The sequence below is a fragment of the Bos grunniens genome, chromosome 18 (genome assembly GCF_055505025.1).
Source record: "Bos grunniens cultivar Pamir isolate PY7600 chromosome 18, Bosgru_T2T1.0, whole genome shotgun sequence".
Taxonomy (NCBI): domain Eukaryota; kingdom Metazoa; phylum Chordata; class Mammalia; order Artiodactyla; family Bovidae; genus Bos; species Bos grunniens.
This window is the reverse complement of record NC_141182.1, coordinates 62,354,440-62,365,757: the sequence shown is the minus strand read 5'-3', so window position 1 is coordinate 62,365,757 and position 11,318 is coordinate 62,354,440. Positions and strand designations below refer to the sequence as shown.

General features: G+C 58.3%; 1 protein-coding gene and 1 long non-coding RNA gene across 5 annotated transcripts; both read left to right on the top strand.

The window, feature by feature from the left end:
• Positions 1 to 236: 236 nt before the first annotated feature.
• Positions 237 to 5,909, top strand: LOC147354606 (uncharacterized). 3 transcript variants are annotated; one of them, XR_015146499.1, is made up of 3 exons: positions 237 to 566; positions 2,728 to 3,080; positions 4,590 to 5,909. It is a non-coding gene; the product is annotated as an uncharacterized LOC147354606 (long non-coding RNA). The 3 variants fall into 3 exon arrangements; XR_015146498.1 differs by lacking the exons at positions 237 to 566; positions 4,590 to 5,909 and adding an exon at positions 582 to 653 and having other exon boundaries at positions 2,728 to 3,351; XR_015146497.1 differs by lacking the exons at positions 237 to 566; positions 4,590 to 5,909 and adding an exon at positions 2,174 to 2,387 and having other exon boundaries at positions 2,728 to 3,351.
• A 2,681-nt stretch (positions 5,910 to 8,590) lies between these two features.
• ZNF580 (zinc finger protein 580) lies at positions 8,591 to 11,272 on the top strand. Of its 2 annotated transcripts, none has more exons than XM_086354400.1 (2): positions 8,591 to 9,227; positions 10,559 to 11,272. In XM_086354400.1, the coding sequence occupies exons 1-2, from the start codon at positions 8,820 to 8,822 to the stop codon at positions 11,087 to 11,089; spliced, it is 939 nt and encodes a 312-aa protein (XP_086210526.1). In that variant the 5' UTR covers positions 8,591 to 8,819; the 3' UTR covers positions 11,090 to 11,272. The 2 variants fall into 2 exon arrangements, with proteins under 2 accessions (XP_086210526.1, XP_086210528.1); XM_086354402.1 differs by lacking the exon at positions 8,591 to 9,227 and adding an exon at positions 10,278 to 10,464.
• The last annotated feature ends 46 nt before the right edge of the window (positions 11,273 to 11,318 follow it).

Genomic DNA, 11,318 nt, shown 5'->3' with positions numbered 1-11,318 from the left:
GACTACCTAGGTCTGGTTGGCTCACGCTTTTACCCCCATAAGCTGGTATCTAAGAGCCATTTGTGTTGAACAATATACAACAGATATGTGTTGAACAAAATAACTCCGCTTCAAGCCAACGGAACTAAAGGTCCTTGGAACCATTCCTTTGAGGGGTATGTTTCCGGGCGGAAGGCTTTTCGTGACCCCCCCCTCCCCCACCCCGCCCCTCTGCTCGGTGGTCGGAGCCCGTGTGTCCCCACTTAGGGCTCCCGGGTAGGGGGTTAATGTTTTCGCCTCCTGCACTCCGGGATCGGGCTTTCGGGAGGCCATTCCTCATAACGGACGAACAGAAGGGTCACGCCCGGAGTAAGGGCCCTGGAGCACGAGACCAGGTCACCAAGACCGGACCTGCTGACCCACTGAGGGGACATGGTGCTTGCAGCTGCTGCTGTGCTAGTGATGTGCTGTGCTTAGTTGCTGAGTCATGTCCGACTCTTTGTGACCCCATGGACTGTAGCCCTCCAGAAACCTCTGTCTATGGTTTGTGCCGAGCCTCTTGGGAACAGAGAAGAGGCGGAAACCAGGCAGGTCTTGGGGCGGGGAGCGGGGGAGGTGGCTTTGGAAAGAGACGGTGGGGAGGTGATGGGATCGACCGAATACAGACTCTGGAGGTGAGAGGCTTCATTGGCGGCCGCGGTGGGGATGGTGGGGGTGGGGGGCAGTGGAAACACTTAATTGGTGTCGCAGGACCTGCATGAAAGGAAGAGACCTTGGAGCTGGAGAGAAAGATACTCCAAGGGTATTTAACCGTCTGCTTTGCCCCTTCGCTCTGTCCTTATCAATCCCTGCTCACTGACTGGACGGGCACAGACGCCGTGAGTGGGGAAGCCCAGTAACACGGCCCCACCCAGCGCGCGGCTGTCCCAGCTGCCCGCCGGCTTCCAGGAACGCGGCCTGTCTCAAGGCCCACGCCCTCGCCCGTCCGGACGTCCTGTGCTTCATTTGTGAAGCTTGTGGCAAGGCCTGCAAAGGACCCCGCTGTCTCTGCCCGCCCCGTCTCACCCACCGAGCTTCCTGCCGCTGCTCCTGCTGCTCCTGGCAGGTCAGCCTTACCAGGGAGCCGGTCAGCACGCCCTGGTGTATCAGGGCAGACTGGGTCTCCTGCTAATGTGGGCACAAAAAGGGAAAGATACAGTGAAAGTCTCTCAGGCGTGTCTGACTCTTTGCGACCCTATGGACTGTAGTTCATGGGATTCTCCAGGCCAGAATACTGGAGTGGGTAGCTGTTCCCATCGCCAAGGGATCTTCCCAACCGAGGGATTGAATACTTGTCTCCCGAATTGCAGGCGGATTCTTTACCAGCTGAGCCATCAGGGAAGCCCATGGTGGATGCATAGGGAGGGAAGGGCACAACAGGCATGCCTTTAGGGGGCCACGTCCTGGGAATCCTGCCCCAGGCCGCCAGCATCCAGCTCGAGGGCTGTCAGTTGCAGAGCTAGGCCCTGGCATCTCTGAAGGACAAGGCAGCATCCTTTTCTGTGCTGAGTCTTTCTAACACTGAATGATCTTCAGCCTTCGGGTGTGCTGCGAGTCCGTGGGTGGCAGGGGAAGCAGGAGACAGTATCATGAAAGATGCATTCACCTCCCAGGGCGATTTCTGGTCTCCTTGGCTCAGATGGCAAAGAATCTGCCTGCAATGCTGGAGATCCCTGGGTCAGGAAGGTCTCCAGGACTGGGAAATGGCAACCCACTCCAGTTTTCTTGTCTGGAGAATCCCCATGGACAGAGGAGCCCGACGGACTGCAGTCCATGGGGTCATAAAGAGTTGGACACGACTGAGCGACTAACAACACTTTTTCCTATTGTAGAATGACTGGTTCCTTCTCCAGCCTAGAACGATAAAGTGACTTTTATTTTTTATTTTTATTTTTGTTGATAAAGTGACTTTTAAAGGCAAGTCACTTTTCGGACAAAAGCTATCTCTTTTGTCTTCCCTCCCTCCGCATCTGCCGCGTCTCCGAATAGTGACTTTATACTGGCTAGGTATTTTCTTTTTTTCAACCCTCCGATGGCAGAGGTGAGGCGCGCAGGCACCCGGAACTGTGGTTCGCGGGTGTTTGTTTCCCGCCGGGACGGATGCCTCGGGCCCCGCCCGGCCGCAATGGGAGCCGGAAGAGGGCTTCGGGCTCTTAGAGTCCATCTCCACCGCGCCGCGGACAGACGTCCCGGGGCCGCGTCTCGGGCCATTTCCCGCCGCGCTCGGACCCGAGAGGCTCCCGCACCGCCAGCCGGCGCCGGGAGGCAGGGCCTGAGCTCCGCACGGCCGGAGAGGCCCGAGCGGCGCGGTGCGTCCGCTGGGGCGCCCGCTCAGACGCAGGCACGCGGGGCGGAACGACTCGGAGCTGGTGGGTTCCGTGGAAAGAGCTAATTTAGAGGATCCTGCGTTTGTCCGCCCCTCAGGCTCTCAGAGGGCTCCTCGACCCCGAGCCTCTTCGGGGGCCATGGGCCCTCCTTCCCTAGGATGGACCCTGCCCACCTCGGGAGGCCCGTCACCCGCTCACCGCCGGGGATGGTGTTGGCCCGGTGTGGCCGGAGCCCAGGCGCTCCTCCTGTCCCCGTCCCTCCCCGGGAGCTCCCCGCATCGCCGGAGCCACAGCACTTCCCGCTCGGAGGTCTTCAAGCACGCCAGCGAGGATTCGGAGGCGTCGCTTCATACACCTGCCCGCTGTGCTCTTGTGTTCTCAGGAGGCCCGGCGGCTGGCCCAGCACGTCCAGGACCGCTCGGCTGGAAGGGATTTCCTGGACGGTGGAGGGACCGCAGGGGCCCCGTAGAGGCTCCCGTTTCTGGTACAGAGGGTAGAGTGCAGGGTCTGGGCCCCCTGCTTACTTGCCCTGTGATCTGAGGCTGCCTCGCTGGGCCAGTTTCCTCCTCCTGAAATTACTTGTGACCTCCAGCTATCCTGGCCAGCGGGGAGAAGCAGGAGTCTCTTGTTGGACCCCTGACTCTCCCACAGTCTCTCTTCATAGCCTGGGATCGATCACCACCCATCCTGGACTCAGTTTCTGTGAGATGGGACAGAATGAAGCGTCCTTATCAGGTGAGCTGCAAACTCACCTAATATGAAGGTAGCACACAGTGTGGCATAACTTTTCTTTTTTCCCTTTGACCGAGCAGAACAACTCGCGGAGTCTTAGTAGCGCCTTGGCGGATCTTAGTATTAGTTCCCAACCAGGGATGGAACCTGCGCCCTTGGCAGTGAAAGCCAGGAGTCCTAAGCACTGGACTGCCAGGGCGTTACCTTCATCACTTCTTTCTAGTAACTCACGGTGCCTGCCGAGGCAGATGAAAATAAACGTTCGTTAGTTTGAGTCCTTTTTAAATTGCAGTGGTAGGGCTGGAACCCAACCAAGGTGGGAACCTTTCCTTTGTGGGTGTGGATTGTAGGCTGGAGTGCTGTCCTAGGAGTAGGTCCCTCAGTTGGGTCGGAGCTGGGTGATGCCACATGTGGCTGGGCCACCTCAAGAAGGTCCTCAGATCCCAGGCGGAGGAACTTGGGGACTTGGTCCTGAGGGTCACAGGGGATGTGCATATGAGGCAGCTGTGAGATGAGTATCGGGCCAGGGTGGGAGGAGTTCTGGGGGCCAGGGTACCAGGGAGAAGGCTGGTGCAAGGGCCCAGGTGGGAGGAAGGAGCCAGAGCTGGAGCTTGGGGGGTGGAGGAGGAGGGAGGGAGCACTCGGTGCCTGCCCGGCTTTGGGGAATGGGGGTGGGGTGGGATGGGGACCTATGGGTGGATGTAGGGTGTTACCGTGACCCTGTCCCAGGAGAGAAGCAGGGCATTTTGTTTGGGTGGGGGAGATGAGCTTTACCTTCGGGCAGGGTGACTGAATTCCATTCATTCAATCATTTAACCAGTATTGAATTCAGCTGCTCCTGGCTCCCCAGACCTTTTCTAGAGTCTGAGGATAGACTTGCCCAGGACAGAGCAGGAAAGGCAGGCAGGAAAATAGCAAATCCGTTAAGGAGCAAGACCCTCACTGACCATAAATCGAGATGCAGAGGAGATGGCCCGAGGGGCAGAGGGGGGCTTCCCCTCCCCTCCTTGGCTCTGATATCACCTGCAGCGCTCCAGTGATGAAGGGTTACTTGAGTTCCCACCTGGCCAGAAAGGATGCATCCTTGTAAGGGGTTGGGAGGAACATTACAGAGGGAGGAACAGCACATACAAGGCCCAGGAGGTGGGAGAGGTTGGCAAGGGGGCACCATGGTGCTAGGGGCCAGTCCACACAGGGCTGGGGCGCTTCTGGGGTTTAGTCTAAAGTGCAGCAAGAAGGGTTTGGGGTTAGGGAGTGACATGTTTTGGTGGGTTTACAAAATTGCTTCAGTGTTGCCATAGGGAGAGGGGGCCAGAGGAGGCACAGGGGTGGGAGGGGAGGCTGTTACCATGGCAGCAGTGGGCTGGGGACAAGCCCGAGGTGCCCGCAGACAGTGGCCATGACCTCTGACTTGGGTCAGGTAGAGGCAGTGCCATCCTGGCTCCCCCACCTGAGGATGCATGGCTTCCGGCCCATCACGTGACGTCTCTGAGCTTCTGTTTCATCTATAAGGTTGGGATCCTCAAGACACTTCCCGTCTGGGTCTGCTCTGAGGACTTGGTGCATCTAACGACCACAACCACTGGCACCCTGCTGTTCAGTCCTGTCCGACTCTGCGACCCCATGGACTGCAGCATGCCAGATCTCCCTGTCCATCACCATCTCCCAGAGTTTGTTCAAACTCATGTCCATTGAGTCTGTGATGCTGTCCAACCATCTCATCCTCTGTCGTCCCCTTGTCCTCCTGCCCTCAGTCTTTCCCAGCATCAGTGTGTTTTCCAGGGAGTCAGTTCTTATTGGGTGGTCAAAGTATTGGAGCTTCAGCTTCGGCATCAGTCCTTCCAATGAATATTCAGGGTTGATTTCCTTTAGGATGGACTGGTTGGATCTCCTTGGAGTCCAAGGGCACCATAGGAAAGGCCCAATAAATGGTAGTCATTGTTACTATTTCGAGATGGGTGTGGTTCTCACCTACAAAGCTAGTTTTCTGGATCTGAAACTTAAGAAAGGGATCCAGGGGAGAGATTCACGGGGGTGTCTCTGTAGCCCAGGATCTGTGTTGTTCCCTCCAGGGACATTTGGCCAGACCTGTTGTCACAGCCGGGTGTGAGGTTTGGGTGGGGGCGGGGCTGACGGTGCTTCCGGCATCTGAAGGGTGGCACCACAGATGCTGGTCAACCTCCCATAGTGTGCAGGACAGCTCCACAGCAAAGAATGGCCCAGCCCCCAGAGGTCAGCAGCGCCAAAGCTGAGATGCCTGGTGTAGACAGAGGGGTGTTGGCCCCTTAAGCCGGTCTGCTGCTGCCACTGCTAAGTCGCTTCAGTCGTATCCAACTGTGCGACCCCGTGGACTGCAGCCTACCAGGCTCCTCCATCCATGGGATTTTCCAGGCAACAGTACTGGAGTGGGGTGCCACTGCTGGGCACACTCTCTCAATCCACCAGTTTCCATCCATTTTCCCTACCACCTGCCATGAAACTAGAGGAGGAAGAACTTGTAGGACCAACGATGTACAGTAGGGAGCCACACTTTAAAAAGTGAAAAGGAACAGCTGAAATAATTTTAAGGACTCATTTAATACTTAACCCACTCAGTTTACCCAGAGTATCCTTTCTCAGTGGAATCCACACAGACATCATTCACGATGTACTTTACACTCTTTGTACTCAGTCTTCAGAATCTGAGGGGTGTCTGCATGGCAGCCCACCTCAGGTCAGCCTGGACACGTGCCAAGTGCTCTAGAGCCACGTGGTGGCCAGTGGTTGCCCTTCAGGACTGTACAATTCTGGAGGATCTTTGTTTTTCTAATAAAACTTTTATTGAATAAAAAATTAAGACAAACACCAAAGTTATTCTCCAAATCACGTAAGATATAGTGATGCCATACAGTAGGCCCTTGTTGGTTATCCATTTGAAATATAGCAGTGTGAACATGTCCATCCTAAACTCACTATCCTTCCCTCCCCATCCTCTCCCGCTTCCAGAACCTAAGAGCCTTCTTTTAAGTTGGTGAGTCTGTTTGTTTATTTTTTTGGGTTGCATCAAGTTTTAATTGTTGCATGTGGGATCTAGCTCCCTGGCCAGGGATTGAACCCCGGCCTCCGCGTTGGGAGTGTGGAGTCTGTCACTGGACCACCAGGGAAGTCCCTGTGAGTCTGCTTCTGTCTTGTACGTAAGTTCATCACTATCATTTAAGATTCTGCATATAAGGGATGTCATACAATGTTTCAGTTTTCCTGACCACTCAGTATGACAATCTCTAGGGCCATCCATATTGCTGCAAAAGACATGATTTTGTTCTTTTGCTGGTGGAGTAATATTCCATTGTATCTGTGAATGACATCTTGATCCATTCATTTGTTGATGGGCCTTTAGGCTGCTTCCATGTCTCCTCTATTTTAAACATAGCTGCAGGGGAGGATCTTTAGCCTGATACCACAATTGTTTGGTCACTTGCAGGTTTCTTGAAGGTTTTCTGAAGAATGTTTCATCAGTTCCAGCTTACTGTTGCCCCACCTAGAGACTTTTTTCTATTTCTGGGGATTTGTGTGTGCATTTTCTGGCATTTAGATTCAGTTCAGTTCAGTCACTCAGTCATGTCTGTCTCTTTGCAACCCCATGAATTGCAGCATGCAAGGCCTCCCTGTCCATCACCAACTCCCAGAGTTCACTCAAACTCACGTCCATCGAGTCGGTGATGCCATCCAGCCATCTCATCCTCTGTCCTCCCCTTCTCCTCCTGCCCCCAATCCCTCCCAGCATCAGAGTCTTTTCCAAGGAGTCAACTCTTCACATGAGGTGGCCAAAGTACTGGAGCTTCAGCTTTAGCATCATTCCTTCCAAAGAAGACCCAGGGCTGATCTCCTTCAGAATGGACTGGTTGGATCTCCTTTCAGTCCAAGGGACTCTCAAAGAGTCTTCTCCAACACCACAGTTCAAAAGCATCAATTCTTTGGTGCTCAGCTTTCTTCACAGTCCAACTCTCACATCCATACATGACCACTGGAAAAACCATAGCCTTGACTAGATGGACCTTTGTTGGCAAAGTAATGTCTCTGCTTTTGAATATGCTATCTAGGTTGGTCATAACTTTCCTTCCAAGGAGTAAGCGTCTTATGGCTGCGGCACCATCTGCAGTGATTTTGGAGCCCCCCAAAATAAAGTCTGACACTGTTTCCACTGTTTCCCCATCTATTTCCCATGAAGTGATGGGGCTAGATCCCATGATCTTAGTTTTCTAAATGTTAAGCTTTAAGCCAACTTTTTCACTCTTTCATCAAGAGGTTTTTTAGTTCCTCTTCACTTTCTGCCATAAGGGTGGTGTTATCTGCATATCTGAGGTTATTGATATTTCTCCCGGCAATCTTGATTCCAGCTTGTGCTTCTTCCAGCCCAGCGTTTCTCATGATGTACTCTGCATAGAAGTTAAATAAGCAGGTGACAATATACAGCCTTGATGTACTCCTTTTCCTATTTGGAACCAGTCTGTTGTTCCATGTCCAGTTCTAACTGTTGCTTCCTGACCTGCATATGGGTTTCTCAAAAGGCAGGTCAGGTGGTATGGTATTCCCATCCCTTTCAAAAGGGAATGGGAAACCACTTCAGTATTCTTGCCTTGAGAACCCCATGAACAGAATGAAAAGGCAAAATGATAGGATACTGAAAGAGGAACTCCCCGGGTCGGTAGGCATTTAGATTATTGCCCAGTAAAACATATTTGCGATCCAAGCCAAATATAACTGAACCCTCTGTGGCCCGCGGGTCTCCGGTTTGCAACTGGCTGAGTGTGGTTAAGGAGCTGTACCTCAAGGTGGGTAGCCACTAGCCACCTATTTATTTAAAAAAGAGAAAGAAACGTTTTAAAGTCAGGTCCTCAACCACGAGCCACCTTTCAGATATGCGGCAGTTCCCCTGCACAAAGAGCAGGTCAGAGGATTTTTTCCATCACTGCAGAAAGTTCTTGTTGGCAGTTCTCTCAGAGGGAGCTCTGGCCCAAGCCGGGTCCTTGGTCGGGGCGCGAGCTTAGTGCCGGTTCTCTCCGCTCTGTGCCCCCAGCTACCACGCTGGCCCCACGCAGCTCTGGTGCCGGCGGCGCGTGGCGTTCGCTCCCGGATCATCGCGCAACCGGAGGACGAGCTGCGGGCGCGCGGAGTGGGGCCTTGCGCGCGGCTCCCAGCGCTGCTCTCCGGGTTCCAACTCCTCGCGTGCTCCGCCTGCGCCCGCCTTGCAGCGCTGCGGCCACCTGGCTGCCCGGAGCCGACCCCCGCTCTAGGTCCCGGGCCGGCCTGGATGCCCTGCCACCCTCTGGTCATCGGCACCCCCCCCCCCCAATCCTAATCTCCCCACCTGGGGACTCTGGTTCTCTCCGGTCCTCTGTCCCCTTCCCCATCCCCCCATGAGAAGCGCCCCCCCCCCATCTCCCCATCTCGGGACTCTGGTCCTTTGGACCACCCCCCCCCGTCCCCCGCCCCAACCCACCCAATGAGAAGCCCACCCCTCCGCATCTGGGGGCTCTGGTCCTCGGCTCCCCCGATATAACAAGCCCACCCCTCCCCATCTGCCCATCTGGCAGGCTTTGGGCTTCTCTGGGCCTCGGTTTCCTCACTTTGTGGGCGGGAGGATCCCGGCGGGGACACGTTGGCGCCCAGGCTGGCCTCTGGACCTGGGACCTGCATCAGCCCCGCGGGCAGAAATGTCGGTCCTCCCGCCCTCGGCCTCGCCGGGCAGCGGACGCAGGCGGGATGGCCGGGGCGAGGGGACGGCCTGGGCGACCCCGCTCCGGCGGGACTTCGGGCAGACGCAGCCCCGCCCACCTTCGTTTACCCTCCGACCTTGGTTCCAGGCCCCGAGCAGTTCCCGGCGCGGGCGGTTGCTGCGGTTCCCGCGCTCTGGCCCCCCTCCCCGCTCCCGACCCCCAGAAGCTCAAGAGCGGCGGAACCTTCGCTGCAGCGCGCGCTTCCGGCCGGCGCCGTTTCCCAGGGACGCCGCCGCCCCTCGCGCCCCCGCGCCCCCCGCGCCTGCGTTCCCGGCGCCGCCGGCCCGGAGCTCCCCGAAGCTTCGGCCCCGCCGCCGCCGGCCCTCGCGAGGGGAAGCCCGGGCCGCACGGGACCTCGGCCCGCTGCTCCGGACCCGAGAGGCCGCTGCACCGGGTACAGGGGTCGGGATGGAGGGAGGAGCCGCGCCGGGTCGGCCGTGACCGGGATGGGGGTGGGGCCGACCACGGCGGGGACGGAGCGGCAGGGGCAACGCGGGTCCTGGGGGAGCGCGGGAAGCTGAGCGGGGCGGCGGGGTGGCGGCGCTGAGCCGGGCACAGCGCGGGGAGGGATGGGGAAGTAAACGTGCTGCATCCCGCGAAAGGGAGGTGCTTGGGAGGGGGGCTCCGACAGCTATGGAGAGGGTCGGAACGATGTCACGGCCTATGGGTAGGGGTCGGGCCAGAGAAGGACCCCCGGGAACGGGGGAGGTGGGGATGTAGCAGGTGTGAAAGTTCACAAGGCGACGCCTGCGCAGAAGGCTGGCAGTTGAGGTGTCCTAGCGATGCGTACCTGAAATTCGGAGGTTAGATGATGGAGTGAAAGTCGCTGAGTCGTCTCCGACTCTGTGCGACCCCAGGGACTGTAGCCTGCCAGGCTCCGCTGTCCATAGGATTCTCCAGGCCAGAATACTGGAGTGGGTAGCCGATCCCTCCTCCAGGGGATCTTCCCACCCCAGGGATCGAAACCAGGTCCCCCACGTTGCAGGCGGATTCTTTACCGTCTGAGCCATCAGGGAAGCCCCTAGGTGATGGAGGAGTATGTTGAATCCTTAAGGTGCCAAGTGGAGGAACAACTTAGAGGAGCTCCGGGTGGAAAAGTGGGGAACTGGATTAGTGGGACTCTGGGGACGTACCTTGGGAGGAAATTAAGAGCAGCCATAGACGTATCCAGGTTTGGGAGGCCTTCCAGGGAACTAGTGGGCATGGAGGTCTAGGAGGTCTGGAGGCCAAAGAGAGGCCTCTGCGGTGGTCCTGGGGGTGGGGTGAGGGGTGGGGAGAGGATGCATCCTAAGTTGTGGCCGAGGAAGCGACACGTTAGACAAATTCTGGAGGCAAGACTCCTGGCGAGACTCGGAAGAAGCCATGAAGATGTAAAAGACAAAATAGGCTTGGGATTTGATTGGCTGTCGAGGAGTGAGGGAGGCGGGAAGCAGAAGGAAGGCGAGGAGGAGGAGGAGGAGGGAAGAGGCCGGGTGATGCCCTCGGGTCCCCTGGGGGAGGAGAGGAGGACTCGCGAGGAAAGGCAGGTGGAGTCTCTGAGCTGCTGAGCTTAGCCGGAGAAGCCGTCGAGGCTGCCTGGTGCGGCCGAGCGACTCGGCCTGGAGGCAGCCCCCTTTCCCGTCAGGGAGGAGGTCAGTGGGACAGAGGGCCGCGAGCGCTGAGACGGCGGGGACACTGTCCCCGGGCAGCGGCTCTGTTGACCTGTCTCCCCTCCGCCGCTCCCAGCTGCCGCTCCGGATGCTGCTGTTGCCGCCGCGGCCCCCCCACCCTCGGGCCTCCTCTCCCGAGGCCATGGACCCGCCGCCCCCCAAGGCGCCCCCTTTCCCCCCGGCGGAGGGCCCTGCCTCCACTGCGTCCTCGGCGGCGGGGCCCCGGCCCCCGCGGCTGGGCCGCCACCTGCTCATCGACGCCAACGGGGTCCCCTACACGTACACGGCGCCGCTGGAAGAGGAGCCGCGCGGCCCAACCCCGCGCGAGGCGCCGCCTGGAGAGCCCGGGCCGCGCAAGGGCTACAGCTGCCCCGAGTGCGCCCGCGTCTTCGCCAGCCCCCTGCGGCTGCAGAGCCACCGTGTGTCGCACTCGGACCTCAAGCCCTTCACGTGCGGCGCCTGCGGCAAGGCCTTCAAGCGCTCCAGCCACCTGTCGAGGCACCGCGCCACGCACCGCGCCCGTGCCGGGCCGCCGCACGCCTGCCCGCTCTGCCCGCGCCGCTTCCAGGACGCCGCGGAGCTGGCGCAGCACGTGCGGCTGCACTGAGCCGGCGGGCGGCCCTGGCTCCCCTCCTCGCGCCCGGCGCCCCAGGTGCCGCTCCCGCGTGGTGAACACCTGCTGTCTGCGCGGGAGGGTCGACGAAAGGCTGCGTCTGCAGCCTGGTTCGCTCCTGCGTCTCCCCTCGCACCCGCCACCCTCACCCTCTCTTAATAAACATTCCGCACTTCGCTTCAGGGCTCTTATTTGCGGCGCTGGGGCGGGCGCGGGTGGTGAA